Source organism: Physella acuta, unplaced genomic scaffold (assembly GCF_028476545.2).
Source record: "Physella acuta isolate Inbredline_101_S28 unplaced genomic scaffold, ASM2847654v3 ptg000010l, whole genome shotgun sequence".
Taxonomy (NCBI): Eukaryota; Metazoa; Mollusca; class Gastropoda; family Physidae; genus Physella; species Physella acuta.
The window spans coordinates 177501-202500 of NW_026731530.1; the positions used below are offsets into that span (position 1 = coordinate 177501).

Consider the following 25000-nt stretch of genomic DNA (forward strand, 5'->3'; position numbering starts at 1 on the left):
CCACCTCACACCCCCAAACACCCCACAATATGCCCACCTCACACCCCCAAACACCCCACTATATGCCCACTTCTCACACCTGCCAACACCCCACAATATGCCCACCTCTCCCACCTCCCAACACCCCACAGTATGCCCACCTCTCCCACCTCCCAACACCCCACAATATGCCCACCTCTTCCACCTCCCAACACCCCACAATATGTCCACCTCTCCCACCCCCAAACACCCCACTATATGCCCACTTCTCACACCTGCCAACACCCCACAATATGCCCACCTCTCCCACCTCCCAACACCCCACAGTATGCCCACCTCTCCCACCTCCCAACACCCCACAATATGCCCACCTCTTCCACCTCCCAACACCCCACAATATGCCCACCTCTTCCACCCCCAAACACCCCACAATATGCCCACCTCTTCCACCCCCAAACACCCCACAATATGCCCACCTCTCACACCTCCCAACACCCCACAATATGCCCACCTCTTCCACCTCCCAACACCCCACAATATGCCCACCTCTTCCACCCCCAAACACCCCACAATATGCCCACCTCTTCCACCCCCAAAAAACCCCACAATATGCCCACCACTCACACCTCCCAACACCCCACAATATGCCCACCACTCACACCTCCCAACACCCCACAATATGCCCACCACTCACACCTCCCAACACCCCACAATATGCCCACCACTCACACCTACCAACACCCCACAATATGCCCACCTCTCACACCTCCCAACACCCCACAATATGCCCACCTCTCACACCTCCCAACACCCCACAGTATGCCCACCTCTTCCACCCTCAAACACCCCACAATATGCCCACCTCTTCCACCCTCAAACACCCCACAATATGCCCACCTCTTCCACCCTCAAACACCCCACAATATGCCCACCTCTCACACCTCCCAACACCCCACAGTATGCCCACCTCTTCCACCCTCAAACACCCCACAATATGCCCACCTCTTCCACCCTCAAACACCCCACAGTATGCCCACCTCTTCCACCCTCAAACACCCCACAATATGCCCACCTCTCACACCTCCCAACACCCTCCAATATGCCCACCTCATTACCACACCCATAGAGTCTCCTGACCCATACGACGCTGTAATCTATACATCTAATCCTTTAATCCCACAGATTAAGTCTTCAGGGTGTCTGATTACACCCCCGCCCCGCTGATTTTAAACACGTTTTCCATTTCTATGGCGAGACAACCTGGGGTGTTGGAGATTATGTGGCAACGCTCTAAAGATGGGGAGGGGCGGGGGGGGGGGGGGCAGGTTAAGAACGCCATTGGTTTTTTCTATTGCATTATAAAAGTATTTATCAATAATTATTTTCTTTCTCTAAAACCATTTCTAATTTGCTTAGTAGGTGTTCGGGGTATGTTTTAATTCTATATTGGATTGGAATTGGGTTTTTTCGATATCTAGGTCACGCAGGGCGCAGACCAATAGGGGAGTGGGCCTGAGCAGAGGGGTGGCAAATCATTCCGCAGCCCTAGGTGATATATTCACTTTGCCGCCCCCTCACTATTTATATATTTGTTCATCTTAGCATAAAATCCCCCCCCCCCCATATGGAAAAGTTGAAGGCGTTTCTTGCCAGTCACACTCCACTACAGCTGTTTGATTTTATTTTTTTTATTTTTTGTATCACACAATTTGTGTAGAAAGTCCTTTAAGAATAGCAGCATTCTGTTTTCTTAACATCGACTGTGTATAAATCAGTAATGCTGCTCGTTCTATTCATTTATTTTTTGTCTACCCTGTTTTGCGCCCCTATGGTGTGTGAGAGTTTACAATGGATATGCACCTAATATGTAGGTTAGCTGGACGTACTGGGGCAGAAGGTTAGTCTAAATAAATTTTCATTATCAAATTGTGTGTTGTTGTTGTTTTGATTTGTTTTTTTTTTTTTGTTTTTTTTTGTTGTTGTTTTGTTGTTTTTTGTTGTTTTTTGTTTTGTTTTGTTTTTTTGTTTTTTTTTTTGTTTTGTTTGTTTGTTTTTTGTTGTTGTTTTTTGTTTTGTTTTAATTTTAATTTTGCTATTAAAGATTTATATATTTTTTTTAACTTTCCATTGTTTTTATAGTATTTCATTTAAATTAATGAAAAACTAGAGTCCATTTGAGCTTCCCATTGTTAAGAAATGATGTGTGATTATCCCCCTTTGACAGTTCTATTTGGAAGACGATATGTGTGCCACTATTTGAATAAGACCTTAAGAGATGGCTCCTTTGTATTAGTTTCACCGTAAATCCCCTTCTATCAAAACCTTAAGACCTATTGTGTATTAACCCCGGTTATTGTGTGAAAACCCCTTGTGCTAAAGCCCAATTGCATTAGCCCATGTGTGAAAGCTGGTTTGCATTAACAACATGTGTGAAAGCCCCTTTAAAATAAACCCCTGTGTGAAAGACCCTTTGCATTAGCCCCGGAGAATACAGAGCACGTCCTCCAGGACTGCTCCTTATACAACCAGGTGCGATCCAAACACTGGCCCCTATACACCCCACTCAAGGAAAAACTATATGGGGCATCTATAGATCTGGAGACCACAGTCCAGTTCATCCACGAAGTTGGACTTGTTGTTTTTTTTAAATCCTCCGCCATAAACTTAATTAAGAACGCAGTAGAAGAAGAAGAAGTCCCTGTTTGAAAGTCCTTTTAAATTAGCGTCATTATGTCTTATGACATCCCTTGTTTGAAAATGAAAGCCCCTTCATGAAAGCCCATGTGAATTAGCCCCATTGTAACAGACCCTGTTTGAAAATTGAAAGCCCCAATATGAAAGCCCATTTGAATTAGCCCCGTTACTAAAGCCCCTGTGTAAGCCAGCAGGTCTTTGTATCATGTTGCTCCCTACGTGCTAGAGTCGATTTTGTCGGTGTTTCACCCGCCACAGAATGTAAACATCTGATATTGGATATATCACTTAGAGTGTTGGATAGGCGATGTATTGGATATATCACCTAGAGTGTTGGATAGGTGATGTTACCTAGATGGGGTGTGGGATGTTACATGGTTGAGGTGTGGGGTGGTATGACACGGATGTGGCGTCATTTTTAAGTTCACCTTATGAAGGTGTGGAGGGAGGAGGGTGATCTCAATTTAACAGGCGTTTTATCATTGATTTCAATTAGATAACTTCCTTCTTGGATTATTGTAGAGAGTTACGTAGGAAAACAACAAATAAAAATCGTGTTCTTTCAATAGAGATCCACGCTATCAATGCTTGCTCCCTTATCAAGCCTGTTCTCTTCTATTTATGCTGTTTTAAAATTGGCGATCTCCAGAGCAGGTCGTCAAAAACAATCTACCAAGTCTAATTCTGTGATAATCGTATATAAACAAGCATGTCCTTCCACTCCCCCTTCCCCCCCCCCCCCACCCCAATCATGGCAATATGTGTAAATAAACAATCATGACAGTATATCATAACACAGTGACTTTTGTAAATAACCACGGCCCTATATCACAACAAAGTGACATTTGTAAATAAACAACCACGGTCCTATGTCATAGCACAGCGACATTTGTAAATAAAGAATTACGGCCCTATATCACAACACAATGACATTTTAAAACAATGCCACAATACAGTGACACCTGTAAAATAAAAAAAATAATGTCCCTAAATCACAGTACGGTGACACCTGTAAAAAAAATAATGTCCCTAAATCACAGCACAGTGACATTTGTAAATCAACACTCAAGCCCGGTATCGCAGTAACAAAAAATGTTATCGTGTTGTGAGTTGTGACAGTTACAATCCCCGTCCTCTGGTGCTGGGCTACTTAACACTACGTCCTCTGGTGCTACAAAACACTACGTCCTCTAGTGCTACAAAACACTACGTCCTCTGGTGCTACTTAACACTACGTCATCTGCAGACGTGGTTGTAAACTGTATAGTAGATGGAGAATGTTTATAGTTGAAACCTCGGGGGTAGGGGGATGGGAGGATAGTTTCGAGTGTGTAACAAGATGGGTACGGTGAGGTTTCAAATTGGGTACGGAATGTCCTGGTACAGCAGCATTTGTTGGGCTGTACCCTGAACAAATCGTCGGACGAAATTGTAATTTGTGACGGAATCTTGTCATAGGAACCTGTCAGAGACTTGTCACACAAACATGTCACATGGGTTTGTCACACAAACATGTCCCCTGGGTTTGTCATAAGACCTACAGGAATTTGTCTCGCGGTCCTCTCACAGCGACTTCTCAATCGGACTTATCAAATGAACTTGTCACATGAACTTGTCACATGAACTTGTCACATGAACTTGTCACATGAATTCGACACATGAACTTGTCACAGAAACTTGTCATGGGAACTTGTGATGGGAACTTGTAATTGAAATATATCTCGGAAACTTGTCATTTGGACTTCCCACACGAACTTGTCAAACAAACTTGTCACAGGAATTTGTCACAAAATAATTTGTCACAGGAACTTGTCATGAGAACCTACCACCGGAACTTGTCACATGAAGTTGTCACATGGACTTGTCACCTGGATTTGTCACGGGAACTTGTTACATGAACTTTTCACATGAACTTGTCTCAGGAACCTTCCACGGGAACTTATCACATGAACATGTCCCATTAACTTGTCACGTGAACTTGTCACGTGAACTTGTCACATGAACTTGTCACATGGACTTGTCACCTGGATTTGTCACGTGAACTTGTCACGGTAACTTGTCATATGAACTTATCACTTGAACTAGTCATACGAACTAGTCACGTGAACATGTCACACAAACCTGTCATTAGTAATGTCTGACATCAACTTATCAGCCAACAGCAGTAGCTAGCGTTAAAACTTTTTCAGTCAATTTGTACACACGTACACGTGGTACTAGTGCAGGGGTCTCCAAACTTTTCAGTCCGAGGGCCGCATTAACTATCAAATTTCAGTTCGGGGGCCAGTTTCTTCCAGGCATGTTTTTGATTTTTCTGGGCAAAGTTCCTCAGCCATCACCAACAAACGTTTTTTTTCCGTGGACAAAAAGATCTCCGCGGGCCGGATGAGAGGACCTCGCGGGCCGCATCCGGCCCGCGGGCCGTAGTTTGGAGACCCCTGTACTAGTGGGACAAGGAGAACTTGTCAAACGGAACTTGTCATCGGAACTTGTCGTAAGATGGCGAGTCCAAACAGCCCGTGGGTTAAGCTATTGACCTACCTACCAGTAGTGTTTGAACTACGCACTAGAAGGTTCCCCCGGGGGTGGGGGGTGTAGGTAAAAAGCAGGAACGCACATTTTATTTTCTTGTTAAATTTAGTCGTTGGGTTGAAAATCTTTTTATATAAATGTTAGAGCAGTAACTACATTGACAATAATTATATTGATAGTTGCCTCCATTACTATATTACGGTATACCATATTACAGTATTATAAGCGACACCAGTTTAAAGTAAACGAAACATTTTTGTTTACTCTTATAATTGCTTTAGTACAAACAAAGCAGTTGTCACTAAACTTTTCTTTAATCCTGAATTTAATCACATTATATGGCTCTATCTATATATATAATTCTCTTCTTCGAGCCGTTAGAAAACAAGCTGCAAACGCTCTCCCTACCTCCCCACCCCTACATGGTTTTAGTGAGCTGTGTTCACTCTAAATGTTTACAAGCAGAGCCAACGATTTTAAACGTAGGGGGGGGGGGGGGGGGTGGGGGGGTGGAGGGGGGAGGGAGGGAAGGAAGGGGGGGGGGTTATGGTCCTTAACGAGCTACTTATAGTGTTTTAAAGAAATATTTTCAGTGTCAGCGTTGGTACTGTCGAATTCACAAATTATGAATTATTGAAAATTAGAAACAACTAAATAGCGGCGTATGTTATGCCGCGGGCCGGCTCGTTTACAATATTTCTTAACCTTAAACCCACCCCTCCTTCTAAGTCAAGTGATAAATAACACCCGCCCCCTTCTTCCACACCGACAACACAACCATACGTATAGACGCTCACACTCACCCAGTCCACAACCTAGCATTGCAATTCAAATTTCAGCATACAAAAACACTTCAAACATAAGATGTAATTTTAAAGATTGGGCTCACCCAATCAATACAACAAAGGGCCGCAATCTACTTCCACGAGTTGTGTACCAGTGCCCTCCCTTGTTTGACCGCAGGCAAGGAGATCAGCCGGCTCTCGTCAGGATCGACCTGCGTTCTCTCGTCTGCTAGCTGTGATCAGCGTTTCTCTCTAACAACAGGCGCGGGTGTACCTGGGACATACCGCAGGTGTTTGTGTTACCTGGAGAAATAGAACTTTTGCTCGATGAAAATTATTCACTTGGGATTCTTATCCACGTTTTTTAACTTTAATGGATACATTTGTACTTAAGGTGGATTAAATCGTTTTGTGCTCAAGGTAAAACTGGTTAAATATTTACATTTGATCTTTTTTTCTTATACTTATGTAGGCTAAGTTCGATGAAAACAAAAGGAATTTAGGCTATATATTTGTAACAGAGTGAACTAAAAGCTTTAAACGAATTAAGGTTCACTGAGGTCACTATAGATGGTAGCGATAATGTGTTTTATGGTAATAGATTTGAATGTGTGATAATAAATTACTATTTTAAGTAGCATTCGTCGCTTATGTTCGTTTATTTTATTTTTTTTTAAATATAGGAGTTCATTCAAGTAATAGGCAATAAATCATAAAAATTTCATCGATACTAAGAGTCACGGACATATTATACAACATAAAAGGGTGTGGTGATGGTTTTTCAGTGTTATATTGTATTATAAAATATGGGGTATAGATCAATATTGACCCAGCTCACTGGAGTGGGGGTGGAGATGGGAAATGGGGGAGGGGCGCGGACTTGTGACAATGTTTTGCAATGGTGTAATGGGTGGGGGGGGGCTATATCTTTCAAAAAGCGTGTCGTCAATTTATATACGACTGCTAATGAAGACTCCATTATAGCAGCATTTTGAGACACCGCTTTTCTAAAACAACGATTTTTTAAGTCACTGGTTTTTTAAGACACTGGTTTTTTAAGACACTGATTTTTTTTAAAAAAAAACATACACCTGTACGGCTGAAGGAAGAATACCTGTTCATTCAGTGGGTAAGGAAACGGACGGCTAACCCGAGTCTCAAGTTCGAATCCGGGTTCAAGTCCATAGAACGTCATTGAGTCTACCCAAGGCGGCAGGGCATAGTGGGCAAGGAAAACTATTGTGTGGGCTACATCACATTATTTACCATCTCAAAAGTATCGTGCAGGACACCTACCATTGTTTACCATCGAATAGGCTACCCCACATTGTTTACCATCTCAAAAGTATCGTGTAGGCTACCCCACAGTGTTTACCATCTCAAAAGTATCGTGTGAGCTACCTCGCTTTGATTACCATTTGAAAAGTATCGAGTTTACCACATTGTTTACCATTCACCTTAAGGCTACCGTCTTCACCCCGGATTCGCGCCGGTCGCTTCTCTCCCCTCGATTTGTAACGATTGATGATAGTAGTGTTGTGTGTGTGCTCAAGGTCAAGGTCAGATTCGCACGGGAGATAACTCGGTTTGATGCAATCATCCGTTTGTTGTCTGACCTACTTTTTTTTTACACTCTCGATTTTGTTTTTAAACGTCGCCGGTCTCGTTCAACACATGTTCAGTTCAAGTTGGCGACTCGTGACTTTATGGAAGATTGCTTCAAGTGACTATCTAGAACTCAGTCGTTCTTTAGGAACCACTAAACATAAGGGAAGTGTTGTGTTGGTTTGGATTATGCACACGATGATATAAATACCGTTGTTAAATTTACGACTGACAACAAAGATAATGGCGGTGTGATATTTAAACAAGCGAAAGCTATTTGTGGTAAGTCCCGTTACTCCTGTTTAGTATGTTTACCTTTGGCCTACACGGCAGGCAAATTATCACACCGTTTATCAGACGTCAACTGTAGACTTCATTGTGATTTTAAATTTGACTTGATTGCTGTTCAGTTGTTGTAAACAGAGAATAAATCTATTTTAATTTCATATGTAGATTTTTGTAAGAGGAAAAACTATTTTTGAAAGACTTATTTACAATCGTGTTACTTTTTTACTTTCTCGTATATACGAAGTATAGAGAAAGTCTTGTAATCGTGCAAAAAAAAAAAATCGAGATTTTTACAAATCTCGACGTTTCACACCTCACTGATACGGAAAAACATAATTTTGCAATCTTGTCCGTATATCTGTGTGTCTGTCTGTGTGTCTGTCTGTGTGTCTGTCTGTCCGTGTGTAAACACGATAACTTGAGTACCGTTACAGCTAGGTTGATGAAATTTCATATATAAGTATTTAATCGAAATCGTAGATCCGTATCAACTTTTGAGCGATTTCCGATAACCGGAAGTGGTACTTTTCCTACTTTGAATTTTTCAAAAGCCTATAACTTGAGTACTATTTCAGATAGATAAATGAAATTTCATATGTAAGTAAAAGATCTAATTCTCTACCTTCTATTAAATTTTGAGTCATTTCCGTTGACTGGAAGTAGTACTTTACGCTACTTCCGATTTCTCAAAAAACTAATGTAAATTTTAAAAGTACTAATAATATTGCGCACTATTATGCGCTTTTTTATTTGGCGTTCACTTGGTGTGCAATTAATTTGTCTACGAGATTTTATTCTATTTTTAAAACTTTAAGTATTTAAAATGGATTAAAAATCATGTCTATAGCCCGAGTTCCCATCCCCTGTTATTTAATATAAGAATATTCGAGAAAGTTTAGGGGAGATCACTCCCGGTTTATTTAAAAAATATTAAAGGGTTAAAAAATGTAATATTTGGCTGAAAATATAATAGGGTCTATTACCCATGAATGTAAAGTGACGGTACTGGTGATCTGCTAAGCTTCACTTCATACCTGGGTCACCATTCTGAAACCTGGGTCACTCCAGCCAAGGTCACCTTTCGATGGTTTCCTTGACAGAGGGAATTGCGTGACCTTATTTATTTTAGCCTGGGTCACCATTCAGCTGTGTGTCGCCACTAGGTTGTGTGTCAACGCTAGGTTGTGTGTCACCACTAGGTTTTTCACCACTAGGTTGGTATCGCCACTAGGTTGTGTGTCACTACTAGGTTGCGGGTCACCACTAGGTTGCAGGTCACCATTCAACTGTGGGTCACCATTCAGCTGTGTGTCACGACTTAGCAGTTTGTCACCATTAGGTTGTGTGTCACCACTAGGTCGTGGGTCACCACTTACCTGAGCGTCACCCTTGGAATCGTGAAAAACTTTACCAGCTTTTCAAGTGAACAAAAAAAACCGTCCAAACTGACCTTTTTGAACTGTGACCTAACATGCAGGTCACATGGTGCTGGGCTACGTAGGTCACGTACCTGGTTGGACAGGAGCAGAGGTGAAGCTAGAACCTACCGGATATACCAGTAGCATGACCTGGCCAAGTTGGTCGTTAGACCTGAGCAAATATAACCATTACATAATACCCGCATCAAGACCTTTCTAAAATTACCGCGTCAATAAACTACGGGGGTCACGCAGTGTAATGACCCATGACCCCGTCGAGCAATACAAACAAAAAATTAAAACCGTGCTTGTTCAAAATCATTCTTCTTATCCAAACATAAATTACTCCCATTGTCTCGGATACAAAAGAATGTGACAATATGGCGCAACCGTTGTTGATAGCCATTCACCTGTCATATCTCTCCTATCAATCAATGTCATTACGTCATTTTGCAAAACCTAAATCATGTACGTCTTAAATGTATGTTGGTGTTTTTTCCAACTTTTCGTAGTAATGGTGTTTGCATTTACACTAAATTCATGATTGGCCTATCTATGTTCAAATTCAGATGCTCTCAATACCGTCCACCATATTTTAATAGTTTTAGTTTTATAACACTTCACTCATGCCCAGCTTATAAAACTGACCCACATACATTCGATTTACCGTACTTACAGCTCTGGTTATAAAATTGGCTTCACTGTGTAACACAGTGGCCATACGTTAATCAAGTCACAAATGTGAATATTTTATTGTTGATCATTTGCCTACTTATATTGTATAGTTGTAAATTTGTCTACCTAGTACTTCTTTAGTCTAACACTCGTTATGTTCTGTATATTAATTGTTTAAGATGGCCAACATTGTGTTAGCTCCAGTTCAGAGTTTCTTTCAGGCATCTCTTTGTACGGGCGGGGGGGGGGGGTACTCACCCTCCCGAAACATATCTACCCCCTACCCACAAAAAATAATTTATATACAAAAATGCTTCAACCCACCCCCCTTCCCCCCCCCCCCCCCGGAAGATTCAAGTACCTCTCCCCGTCGGAGAAAATGGTCTGAAAGAAACACAGGTCCTGACTGTGGACGAGTGGGGTAATAGGTGGGGTTTGTGAGCAGTGGTGTAGGGGGATGGTTGTTGGTGGGGTTAGTACACCCTCCTCCGATGGACCCCAAAATTTTATAGTCTCATGTTGTTAGTTATAGGACAGGCTTTGCTTTCGATTATATTATATATGTATGTATTTATGTAATATATATATATATATATATATATATATATATATATATATATATATATATATATATATATATATATATATATATATATATATATATATATATATATATAAACAAATTAGATTCCCTACAATGACAAAATCCTTACTATTCCACTGGAGTGGAGGTTAGGGGTGGGACGTATGGGGTAGTGGTGAGAGAGATCTTATAATCTCTGACCAGATATCCCACGCTTTAAGTTCGGCCCTGCAGGGGGCCTCTTGTCTGATAGCATGTCAACAGGGTGCACTTAACGGTCTAATCTTTAACCCCAAGTTTTTTTGTTTTGTTTTTTTTTTAATTTGAATTGTAATTTTTAAACACGTCTTAAAAACATCAGACATTTATTTTATTTTTTTTGGCATTAGGAATATTTTTTATTAATTTTTTTAATACTTACAATTCCAGCAAAATTGACATAATTTGTCGATATCTCGATTTAGGTTTTTGACTATTAAAAAACACCCTTTATATTTCGCTCAAGTAAAGAGGTAAAACGACGAAATCTGTAAAAATGTCATAACAATACTTTCTCTATACTCTGTACACGAGAAAGTAAAAATATATTTGTCTAGTAAACCTTTGGCCCGACATTGTCTATTGTTTATTTATTTTTTTATTCCTTCATTTCCATTTGCTCCGTTTTAAACAGACACTACTGTAAAACGGAATAGAGAGTTTTGGATTCGGCCCAAATATTACAAACCAATTCTGTCATTTCTGCAAAATGTTACATGCCTAAAATAATTGTTCTACTTCAAAGTATATCTTGAAAGGGCAACCACTCTTCTATCCAATTGTACGGGTAGTTCTCTTATTTGTATTCTTGTAAGGGAGATCACTCCTTAGTATTGACGTCTTTGTGATAGGACTTAAAAGTTTAAAGCAACAAAAAATTGATGAATGGATAGATTGGAGTTATCTGCTCTTGATTGTTAATTATCTAATCAGTCTGAATTAGTTTAGGAAATTAAGTTTGCTTTGAGATTAGTTATTACAGATAATCTAACTTGCATTCCATTGCCTAAAGTAATTAGTCTTTTGCGTGTCAAATATTTAACTACAAAAACTAATTATGTACACGGCTTAATTAGTCCAACACTTCGTTTAATTAACTTCATAGTCCATTTTCTCTAGTTTCCAAGTCTAGGTACACTACTTAACATAATCCGCACACTAACTAGTCTAATCCGTTAATCAACTATCTTAATCAATACGTAATCTATCTACTTAATCAACTAATTAATGATAGATAGCTAACCTACCACAAATCCAGGCGCTATTAAACCCAGACAGTCAAATAATTAGTCTCGCACAATACTACCTGAACTACTTTTTAAATTGATCCACCAGTTAACCTAATTAGTAAAATATTGAGCCTAATGCGTGAATCTTCTGGAACCTAGTTCAGAACAAGACAGAATCACGCCCATGGACAAGTACCCACTGAGCACCTCCCCACTGGGCACCACCCCCCCCCCACTGGGCACCACCCCCCCCCCCCCCCCACTGGGCACCACCCCCCCCCCACTGGGCACCACCCCCCCCCCCCCACTGGGCACCTCCACACTGGGCACCTACCCACTGGGCACCTCCCCACTGGGCACCACCCCCCCCCCCCCACTGGGCACCTCCACACTGGGCACCTAGCCACTGGGCACCTACCCACTGGGCACCACCCCACTGGGCACCTACCCACTGAGCACTTCCCCACTGGGCACCTCCCCACTGGGCATCTATCCACTGGGCACCTCCCCACTGGGCATCTATCCACTGGGCACCTACCCACTGGGCACCTATCCACTGGGCATCCCCCCACTGGGCACCTAGCCACTGGGCACCTACCCACTGGGCACTTCCCCACTGGGCACCTCCACACTGAGCACTTCCCCACTGGGCACCTCCCCACTGGGCACCTACCCACTGGGCACCTACCCACTGGGCACCTACCCACTGGGCACCTCCACACTGGGCACCTACCCACTGGGCACCTATCCACTGGGCATCCCCCCCACTGGGCACCTAGCCACTGGGCACCTACCCACTGGGCACCTATCCACTGGGCATCCCCCCCCCCACTGGGCACCTAGCCACTGGGCACCTAGCCACTGGGCACCTCCACACTGGGCACCTACCCACTGGGCAACCCCCCCCCCCCCACTGGACATCTACCCATTGGGCACCTACCCACTGGGCACCTACCCACCTAGTACTGCACAAGACAGAACCACGCCTTCACACAAGTACCCACTGGGCACCTAGCCACAGATCCTATTGTTACCTTGGGATTTTTCCAGCCAGGTACCTGTGTGTTACCTGCAAGTCTGAGATCGCCAGACCCGACATGTCTTATGTGACGTCAGCGTGCCGGGTAGGCAGCAGACAGAGATTGATAAAAATCTGCCAATGGTTGAAAAAAAACGAAGGCACATTTCGATTCTTAAGTGCCAAGATAAATTTCTGAGATCAAACCACTTAACTCTACATAAAGTGGGGACTAAAATTTAGGGACATGTTTTGGTTCACTTTGATCGCCGATAAGGATACTTCAAATATTAGCCTAAACTATACTCTTAAATGTTAGTAAACATAAGCCTAAACTATACTCAACTTTTAAAGTATTGCTATTTTTCCCAGTAATCGAAAATGTCAAAGGCGTAGCGAGCGGGGACGGGGGGTACATATGTCCCCGGCGTGACCCTAGGTACTACTTACTACTTAATCCGCATCACTCCCTGTGGAGTATAGGGCAGTAGTGACCCTAGGTAGGGGGCGTCAAAATGGGTTGAAAAAAATTAAAAGCTCATTTAGCTGCAGTTTTGCATCATAAATATAAAAAATATATGAGGGGAGGGGCGCCAAATTGAAAGTTTGTCCCTGGGGTGGGGCAAATTGAAAGGGCGCCGGGAAAGGTCGCTACGCCTCTGGAATATGTAGGTATCGTTAATCGATAGTTTCAAGTTTATTTTAAAACTATGTTAACCATTATGCGTTTAAGAATGTATTCATGTAAACTATTCTATACTAAATTTAGTACCAAATCTGTTCTCTAAATTATCTTAGCTTAGCTGTTACCTTTATTGATAGTCTCCCGGTATACGATCGCAATACACTCACACTTAAGTACCAAAATATTCCGCTATTTTAGAACCCACCCGACCTACTGTTGTACACTGAAATAGCTCCCCTATCAGCATGTATACGGTAAACCTAAAGCAAGCATGCCGGGGATGGCGGACGTACAGGAGAACGTCCCGGATAGCATGTCATGCATTAGTAGCTGCATGTCACACATGGTAATGGCGGCTAATTTTATGGACTAGATCAACCCGCTGTGTCATGGTTGGTGTGTGAACTAATTGTTTCAGCAAATGTTGACTGGTTGCAATACGTGGTTGGTAAATCCTACAACATCATTCTAGCCCTAGACATTATCGGAGGTTGGGTTCAAAACCTGCAGACTTTATCCTGTATATTTATATATTTTTGTAGCTAACTATAATTACTATAGATTTGTTGATGCATCATAAATATTGAAATCCTAGTTTTTAAATAAATATACAAAGTATGCATACATTGATATATACATATACATATACATATATATATATATATATATATATATATATATATATATATATATATATATATATATATATATATATATATAGGGCCTATATATATATATATGTATGTATATGTATGTATATGTATGTATATGTATGTATATGTATGTATATGTATGTATATGTATGTATGTGTATGTATGTGTGTGTATGTATGTATGTATATGTATGTATATGTATGTATATGTATATATATGTATATATATATATATATATATATATATATATATATATATATATATGTATAAAGAGAGAGAATGTGTTTGTGTTGACAAAATGGGTGTTGTGGTGTGGGGGCCGGTACGGTGCGGGTGCCGTGGTGTGGGGGCCGGTACGGTGCGGGTGCCGTGGTGTGGGGGCCGGTACGGTGCGGGTGACTGCGCGTGTAGACCTGAGTGAGTTGTATAGATGCAACATGATACCACTACTGCTGCTCACCGTGCTATTTTTAGTTCCCCGGCACACACTAGCTAATAAAACAAAATTGATTGGATTCTTTCAATGTGTTGCCGCTCTTGTAAAGAGCACAACGTGTTTGTAATGAGTTTATTATACGTGTTTACAAACAATAGAATCAGAGAAGTTCATAGCTCAGGCTGCTGTTTTATTTACAACTTGTGCCTGCTATTTGTTCCTTGTATGCGCCATACATAACATTTAAGTAAAATAATAAGTTGCTATACTATAAGGTACATACATGTGCTTTTTAAAATTAAATATCAGACCTAACGTTACTATCCATAAGGCACATTACATTTTTATTGACCTAGGCAAATGATAATGGTATCTGGTCAGCACCATGCCCAGTCGTCATGACATTTCCCTGATTAAATTAATTAAGGATCCCCGCCAGAGCTTTCCTGAACATTACTAGATCTACTCGTACGTCCATATATTGTGCCGCACAGTTGGTATTTCTTCTAGACGGCTTCTGTAATCATTGTGACCGTCTAGACGGTTTCTGTAATCATTGCGACCGTCCAGACGGTTTCTGTCAGAGTACCGTCCTGTCACCTTTTAACAGCACCAATCACCGTTAATTAACGTAATTAAACGTGTGTCCCATTCGAACTCTGAGGACTGAGTGATATGACCATAATTTATTTAATTAAAATTTCTGTTCCAGATGGGATAGAATAAGTGATATGGCAATAGTTAATTAATTAGTCTAATTAAGTCATGTTCCAGGTGGACAACAAATGATAGTTAATTAATTAATTAGTCTAATGATAATTATGTTGCAGGTGGACCTTGAAGAATGACAGCAGTGACAATGACAGCCGCGAGACCCGTGTCACACTTCACTAATATCAACCTGTTGAGTTGTGCTATATGTAACAAGCGATATAAGGACCCTAAGGTAGGCAACAGGTGATATAAGGAGAGGTAGGCAACAGGTGATATAAGGCCCCAAAGGTAGGCAACAGGTGATATAAGGCCCCAAAGGTAGGCAACAGGTGATATAAGGCCCCAAAGGTAGGCAACAGGTGATATAAGGCCCCAAAGGTAGGCAACAGGTGATACAAGTACCCAAAGGTTGGCAAGAGGGGATATACAAACATAGAGGTAGGCAACAGGTGATATAAGTACTTGGAGATAGGAATTTTGTAAGATAAAATAGCCTGCATTGACTGATTTATTTAATAAATTTCGAAATATCCGCAAAACGTTGATCCGATAATCATCATAAAATATTTTTTGCGGTCATACATACTAGCAGGGGCGTAGCGAGGGGGGGGGGGCGGACCGCACCGGGTGACACCATTTAGGGGGGTGACACCAAGGTAAAAAATAGCAAAATATATAGAGAAAAACTTGACGGGGGGGGTGCAAATCGAAAGTTTGAGGGGGGTGCAAATCGAAAACTTGAGGGGGGGATGCAAATCGAAAGTTTGAGGGAGTGGATGCAAATCAAAAATTTGTCCCCGGGAAGGGTCGTTACGCCTCTGGGGGGTGACACCATTACGTGCCGCACCGGATGACACCCGACCGCGCTACGCCACTGCATACTAGCAAAGTAGCAATAGCTTCCTAAATCATTATTTTCAGCTACATTCAAAAACACGTAAAATCTTTCAATAATTTACTTCTCAATATTATTTGATCTGACAATGTAGGGTCGGCTAGCCTAGCCATTGTGCTTTTGTATCACTTGAAAGCAAACGTTCAGGTCAACTATAGCCCATTAGCTTCAGTTACTCACCCCTCTGCCACTAACTATCTCTTGCACTGCTCACAATTAGATAAACACCCTCTAACTACCACAAAATTGCGCAACAATCCGAGGTTGGTAATTTCTAACGGTTGTTAAGCTCTCGTTAAACGCTGGGTGTACAAATGTTCACTGATTACTTCCCCTCGTTAAATAGTATGAGTAATGTCCCCTCGGCTGTAACATTTGATGATTATGTTGTTACAGAAGCTCAGTCATGTTACAGGAACAGTTCTTGTTTACCACAGTAACATGCATTAAATATTAACTTGAGTTAAGCTGTTGGTTTTTTTTTAACGGGAAAAAATATGAGAGTGTAAAGAAATTTTCGGCAATACCAAATTTATCTTTTTTAATTGAATTATTTTTATCTTTTATTATATTTTGTATTGCTCGTCTAATAACTAAATGTGTTTGAAAACGTTACATGGACTTTACATTTATAAACTTGAGCTGGTTTTTTTTTGTTTGTTTTTTTGTTATTTATTTTTATTTAATTTTTTTTTAGGGGGGGGGGGGGTTCTTACCGGTAAAACAGCTGTTTATAACTACTTTAAAAATCAATAGATTGTACTTAAGTTTTATAACACTAGGTGTTGATCACTTGTAAGCGTACCTCTGCTCAGGGGCGGAACTACAGTGCCGCCAGACCCCGCAATGCGGGGGGGGCCCACGCCATTTAGGGGCCCAAAGCCGCCCATAATAATTATTTTTATAGTTAAAAATAATAATTTTCTTGCAGTTTTGACTTGATGGTTGTTTTTTAAAAAGAATACTGTAGCTGCGGTTGGTTTATCTTTATTCTATAGACACCATCCCACACTCTTGTATATTCTTTTTCCCTTTGTTTTTAAACCCTAGTGAAAGCCGAGTCATCTTTCTTCTACAATCAAACTTATCAAAGATAAGCAAACGCTGAAACCACTTCCATGACTTATTTCCCTTCTTTAAAAAATCAAACAGGGGTGCTCATAAGCTCCATTTAATAGATTTGTACTAAACAAATTAAAAAGCAATTACCTCTTTTAATTATTTTTTTTATATAGTACTTACTAAACTTACTAAAAAATGACATTGTATAAAAAGGAAATGTATTTAAAATTAATAATTTAAATACAAAAAATAAATAAATAAACATAATACCAGACACCATTACTTATTCAAAGCTTTCATATTTTATAATCTTTTGATTGAGAGGGCTCAGAAGTATTGAACTAAAATTAAAATAAAACTGATTTTCACAAAATACAATAAAGCACTTAGATCTACACACATATTTTGACACGATGTAAATTTGTTTTAATTGAAAAAAAAACTTTTTTTTCACCACTAGAACAGGCCAGCAATGAGTATCATATGTTCGTATTTTGTGTTTATGTATATATATATATATATATATATATATATATATATATATATATATATATATATATATATATATATATATATATATATATATATATATATATATATATATATATATATATATGGGGGGCCCTAAAAAAATTTTTGCGGGGTGGCCCTTTTTTTCTAGTTCCGCCACTGCCTCTGCTTGATATTTACCAGTGTGATACTGACCAATTGACCACGAGGTGGCACCGGCCAACTGAATTTGATATTATTCAACAAAGTCTATGTCCCTGACCCCGTATGTCGGTCACTGACCTCTCTGCTGACATGTTTTGCATGACCCCCATTGTCTCACCTGCCCCTGACCCCTGCGTCTCATGTTCCAATGACTACCATGTCTACCCTGACCCCTGCGTCTCATGTTCCAATGACTACCATGTCTACCCTGACCCCTGCGTCTCATGTTCCAATGACTACCATGTCTACCCTGACCCCTGCCTCATGTTTCGATGACCCCCATGTCTACCCTGACCCCTGTGTATATGACCCCCATGTCTCACCTGTCCCTGACCCCTGTGTATATGACCCCCATGTCTCACCAGTCCCTGACCCCTGTGTATGATGTTTCAATGACCCCATGTCTCACCTGTCCCTGACCCCTGTGTATATGACCCCCATGTCTCACCAGTCCCTGACCCCTGTGTATGATGTTTCAATGACCCCATGTCTCACCAGTCCCTGACCCCTGTGTATGATGTTTCAATGACCCCATGTCTCACCAGTCCCTGACCCCTGTGTATGATGTTTCAATGACCCCATGTCTCACCAGTCCCTGACCCCTGTGTATGATGTTTCAATGACCCCATGTCTCACCAGTCCCTGACCCCTGTGTATGATGTTTCAATGACCCCATGTCTCACCAGTCCCTGACCCCTGTGTATGATGTTTCAATGACCCCATGTCTTACCTGTCCCCTGTGTATGATATGTCCCCCCATTGTCTCACCTGTCCCCTCTTCCCCAGGTGTTACCCTGCCTACACACCTTCTGCGAGCTATGCCTGAGTGATGTCATACCGTCCGAGTCTCTCTCAGTCACGTGTCCTGTCTGCAAACAACAGTCCATCCTCCCGCTGGACGGGGTCTCTGCCCTCCAGACCAACGGTTTCATCCTCAACCTCCTCAAGGTCATCACTAGCCCAGACCTGTGCACGGCTTGCGGTAGGTATTGGGGGGAGAGAGAGAGAGGGGACGACTGGGGGTGTTGTCATCTCCCACACGGCAAACACACATACACACACTGACCACACATCCATATTTTAATTATGGTCGACACGTACAATTTTTTTTTTAAATATTTCATCATTTTTTTACGGGGGGGGGGGGGGGTTGACCTCTTTGATTAACGGTAGTTTTCTTTTCATCTACTTCTAAAGACACATTTGTTGGTTTACAACAGTAATTTTTTTTTACACACATTTATCCACTTTACTTTATGCGTGATGCAAAACATCAAATTTAAATTTATAAAATTTGAAAGTTGAAATAAATAATAAACTGGTAATTTAATGTCCTGTAAAGGGTCGGGGGGGTGGGAGGGAGGGGGGGACAGCGGGAGTTATTAATATACAGTCAAACCTCACCTATCGCGGCTGGTTCTGGTCCCCATAAAACCGCGATAGGTGAAAACCCGCCAGGTAGTGTTTCATTCTCATTTTTTACATCCGTACATTTTTTGTGTATTTATGCTACCTATAAACTTATATGAAACCATATAATTGCATATGTTATTATTGGAACTTTTTATTGGAATAGTTTCAAACATGTAAATAAAATAGTAATAGTATAGATAACATACATAAAATAATGTGTAAATAATGTAAATATGACACGAGTGCGTGTGTGTGTAATATACTTAGATGTAACTAAATTGTACTTCTGCTGGCGTGTGGGCAACTTCCACGCCTCAGTATCTCAATGTTGAACTTTCGATGAATTTTTTTTTTTAAATCCGCGATGTAGCGAAGCCGCGATAGATGAACCGCGAAGTAGCGAGGGATGACTGTAGCGGTTGCTGAGATAGATTTTGAAATGTATTGATAAGAAAACAATGTTTAAAATAGCATGAATGATGAGTTAAACGCGAGTTAAAGCAGACATACTTATTTCCCTCCAACAGATCTAGACTATGTCCATAACAGATTTTCTACTTGAGTGGTTTTAAGTGATTTATTTTTACATGTATTTGAGAGAGCGTGAAGTTGGGGTGGTATTTTTTTTAAGGGAATTACAAAAAAAAAAAGGTTCTCTCTCTCTCTCTCTTTTTTTTTCTTCCCCTCAGACATGTAATTTACGGCGTCAGTTTGTCTTGCCATGTTCGTTTAACTATTTCAGTTTTTATCATCGACTTCTAATAGTTATAAGGACTGATGCAGATTTATATTTGTAATACTTCTTTCTGACATGTAGCCTACTTTCATTCAAGATGGTTTCCATACACATAGATCTAATACGAAACTTCTAATTACACATTTATTTTTAAACCCGAAAATGCAAATGTGTAATTAAATGGTGATGCAGGGAATTCTATTTTTTAATCGGCATGGTGGGTTGAAGGGTTTAGTGTTTATACGCAGAGCTGAAATAAATTTAGGATTAAAGGAACATAATATTATAAATATTATAAGCAGCCAGATTAAATGTTGCTACAATGAGACACATCAAATTATTCTTCCCTTTCAAACATCTATATCTGTAGCAGTCCTCCCACAGTTATTTTTTATATTTTTTTTTAAAACTTAAAATAGTAATAATAATTTATTTTGTAGTTTTATACAGTTTCAAAGACATGGGCATGAATTGTATATATCGTAATTATATGGAGAAAAAAAAACAGCATAAGAACTAGATTAAAATAGGGTGTACAACTTTGTTTCTTTTGACTGCTCAGTATACTGTTGCCCCCCGTCTAAAGCTGTGAAGCCAAATGTTGACATTGTGGCTACCCATGGCAAGAAAGCAGGGGTCGGCAACCTTTTGAGACGGAAGAGCCAAAAGTTACAATCTACAAAATTTCCCAATTTTTAAAGAGCCACTAACATTTGTATGTGCACTACATTAGTGGAAAGCATGGAATCATTGCCACGGGGGTGGCCACAGCACAGTTGTGGGGCTGGGCCTAAAGCCCAGCGGCTGTCAGCTGTCCATATACGCTCTACACCTCAGTGTTTCTTCCAGACCCCCTTCTCCGGTGGGGGGCACTTAATATATTTTCCACCTATTCTCATTGTTTTATTTTTATTTTGTTTAACGTTGTTTTTGTTTTTACAGTATAATATTTTTGAGTTTTGAAAATAAAATATTATAATTATTATGAAACTAAAGGCGCATCTGGACGTCAAAAGAGCCGCAGGTTACCGACCACTGCAATAATGTAAAGGGCAGCTACTTTTTTTTTTTTTTTTTAATTCTTCACAGTTTTACTTAACTATTTTACATCCTTTAATATCTATATGACTGAGTTCTATAAAGAAAGGACAATGTAAAACTGACAATTCTTTCTGTAGTTTTCCAGTACAGCTTTTTAATAGTCTTCGCCTCTTGATACCACCTCCTTGCAGGTGGGTCTCAAAATGATAGTGTGCTCAAACTGAGCGGTATATGAGCCTTTTTGATCACAGAGAGGAGGGTAAGGATCCACAATTCCAGCATCACACAAGTTTTTCAGCGCCATTAAGTATTTGCTTTGGCCCAGCCTATCCAGCCAGCGACGACAGAAAGCCAGGGTCCCAAAGTTCTTGTTGATGACATTCAACAACTGTTTAGATTTGGCAAGCCTGAGCGTAATGAGAGACTTCCATATCATCATGTACATGGCCTTTGCCAGTACTGCCAAAGGTTTCAATAGCATAGACTTCACCTTCCTCCATCCTGGTTGCTTCACCCCCTTTGACAATTGGCACAGTTTTTTCACCATGTATTCTGTACTGACCAATAGAGTGACCATTCAAGTTTCTAATTGGCTTAACTTGATAAGTTTTACCATCAAGCTCCACCTCATATGATTCCATGACTTCCTGTATCTGCTCACCAACATCACACAGCCTCACATCAATACCTGCAGCACGGACACCTGTGTTGGTTGCATCTTTCACGGCCAATAGTAGCTGATCATATTTTGGGTTGAATATCAAAGTAAAGGCACAATCCACAAGATGACCATTTATGTGGGTTCCAAAGTCAATTTTACAAACATCATCATATCCAAGGACAGTTGTATCACCAGCATTAGGTGTGTAGTGGGCAGCACAATGGTTAAGGGAGCAGCCAGTGGGAAAAGCTAGACCAGCTTCCAATCCATTCTCTTTGATTAACTTTCTGGCTGTGCTTTCTAGCTCTTCACAAATATCAAACATGGTCATTCCTGGTTTAATAATTGACTTCATATATTTTCGGGTCTGTCTGTGGGCCTCTGCTGCTAATCTCATATCCTCATACAAATAGCTGTGAGATTTATCCAACATCTTTTTCTCTTCATCGGTCATTCTGTTTTTAGCAGTACGATTATCCTGCTCTGTTGGGTATTCCATGATCTCCCCAACAGGATAGTTTCCTGGGCTAAAAAGCTCTGCTATTGGTATTGATGGAGGCACAGTCTGTTGTTTGTTTGCTCCTCCCCCTACATTGGCCTTCTTCTTTTTATTTCTTTTTTTCTTTTTCTTTCCATCTCCATCATCTGCATCTTCCTCCTGCTCTTCTTTTGCATCAATTTTGACTGAATTTAAATCCTTGACAATAAGTTCAATTTGAGCTGCAGAACCGTTCTCTTCCGAATTTTCATTATTTCCATTACAAACATTGTTTTTCTTCTTTTTGCGTTTCTTTTTCTTTTTTGAATCAACGGTTTCTTGCTGATCAGCTATCAATTCTAGGGGTTCTCCATTAGAAGGAAATTCTTCGGTTTTTGTCTCTTCGATAGGATCAGTTTTCACGACAGCTACACACTTTAAAAACAAACCCTCGAAAACAGTTATCGATTGAAAGTTTAAGAGGTGCATATAATTTCATGTATAACATCAATATCTAAGTTAAACTTGGAATTTTTTAATTATTATTTTTTAACATTGTCTATCTTTTAGTCAGTATGATTTCTAGACACATGTGTTTCATTCAGAAAACGTAAAAACATACCTGTCGATTTATTAATGGCAGGATCACACCTTGCCTTTATTTAATCGCCAGGTGTTTTATGACTTACCTGTAAGTGGCTTTAAAATGCCCTTATCTCCCTTAGATCCTGCTTATCGCCCCTGAATTGTGTGTTCGCAAACAAGAGCTTGTGATGAAGATTAAATGTTAAGTTTAAGTAAATAAAATATATACTTTAAGAATTGGCGTTGGTAACCTGATCTTATTAAAATAACATGTCTTGGCCTGAAAGAATGTGATTTACCTAGTTCCTGAAAATATATGTGAATTACCTGCTTCTTGAAAGGAAATGTGATTTACGTAGTTTCTGAAAATATATGTGAATTACCTCGCTTTTTATTTATTTAAAGCTGCTCAGGTTTCTTTACGAATAAAACTGACTACATTCTCTGTATTAAAATATACTTAAAATCGGATTATTAATTTATATTAGAAAATACTAATTGATTCCTTACCTGCAGGAGGTGCCACTTCCAGACCAACTTCCAGGTGTTTAGACTGCCAGGAATACCTGTGTGACACCTGTAGTGTCAAACACATGAACATGGACAACACAAACAATAACGTGCAGGAACATATCCACGTTCAGGCGGAGAGTTCTGTGGATTTTAATGGCGGCTCCGGCCTTGTGGGGCGTCACCCCCGGGACAGCCCCAGTCCGGCGGGGCGTCAGGGTGAGGACAGACCCAGCCCCGTGGAGCGTCGTGGCGGGGATAGCCCCAGTCAGCATCACCTGGTGCCGTTAGAGACTGGCAGCAAGAGCGTGTCTGGGAGTTTGACCAACGGACATAAGAAGGATGAAGGGGGCGGGGTGGATGTGGAGACGATTGTCTGCCCTAATCATGCTGGGAGTTCGTTGAAATATTACTGCTCGCTGTGTGATACTGCTGTGTGTGAGGCGTGTACACAGGTTGGTTAGTTTTGTGCTCAGGTGGGTTAGTTTTGTACTCAGGTGGGTTAGTTTTGTAGTCAGGTGGGTTAGTTTTGTACTCAGGTGGGTTAGTTTTGTACTCAGGTGGGTTAGTTTTGTACTCAGGTGGGTTAGTTTTGTTCTCTGGTGGGTTAGTTTTGTGCTCAGGTGGGTTAGTTTTGTACTCAGGTGGGTTAGTTTTGTTCTCTGGTGGGTTAGTTTTGTTCTCTGGTGGGTTAGTTTTGTGCTCAGGTGGGTTAGTTTTGTTTTCAGGTGGGTTAGTTTTGTCTTGTATTTAGATGTGCTGGTCATATATTTAAATGTGCTAGTCTTGTACTCAATTGTGCTAGCCTTATACACAGGTGTATAAACCTTGTACCCAGGTGTTCTAGCCTTGTACCCAGGTGTTCTAGCCTTGCACCTAGGTGCTCTAGCATTGTAACCGTGTGCTCTAGCCTTGTACCCAGGTGCTCTAGCCTTGTACCCAGGTGCTCTAGCCTTGTACCCAGGTGTTCAAGCCGCCTTGTACCCAAGTATGATAGCCTTGTACCCGTGTGTTCGCCTTGTACTCTCGAGTAAGCCTAGTTACCAATTAGCTATTATTTATTTCATGGAACATCACGACCCCCTTCACTACCTTTGGCCTACTTTTCCATCAACATTCTTCTCTGGGTGATTTTTGTACTTCGCTGACCTCAAGATTGGTCCATCTTTAGTAAGAAACCGTATCGTTGAGGTCATTTTGTATAGAGAACTTTTGTTATATTGACAGTGCCCTTCGTCGTGTCTATAATGACCGAAGGCCGAATCGTCATTCCATTTCGTAGTTTGCCGAATCGTAAGGTGTCAAATCGGCTGTCCGTTTTTAGATGTCGTCCGTCCGTCTTCCCCCCCCCCCCCCCCAAATTTAATGCTTCCGGTGTCCCGCGCTTCTAAAGTTCAGTCTAGGCATCGTGACACCTTTCATTGGTCGTATTCAATCTGATACGTTTCACCTGTAGACCCATCTCACGGCAGTAAAATTTGTTTTGGTAAGTTGAAGAAAATATGTCTTTATTTGTCAGTTAGTTATTTATTCAAAGGGTTTTTTTTTAAATTGTAACAAACTAACATCAA

General features: G+C 40.8%; 1 protein-coding gene across 5 annotated transcripts in view; it reads left to right on the forward strand.

Moving 5' to 3' along the window:
* LOC131930396 (tripartite motif-containing protein 2) overlaps positions 1 to 25000 on the forward strand; it is a 52273-nt gene that overhangs the window by 16971 nt on the left and 10302 nt on the right. For 3 of the 5 annotated variants that reach the window (XM_059286893.1, XM_059286977.1, XM_059287049.1), the window contains 3 exons: positions 15451 to 15566; positions 18792 to 18987; positions 23436 to 23884. In XM_059286893.1, the coding sequence (XP_059142876.1) occupies positions 15465 to 15566; positions 18792 to 18987; positions 23436 to 23884 (747 nt within the window). In that variant the 5' untranslated portion in view covers positions 15451 to 15464. Of the gene's footprint in view, positions 1 to 6208; positions 6411 to 7677; positions 7878 to 15450; positions 15567 to 18791; positions 18988 to 23435; positions 23885 to 25000 lie in introns of those variants that run through there. The other 2 variants (XM_059287123.1, XM_059287208.1) reach the window with 2 other exon arrangements.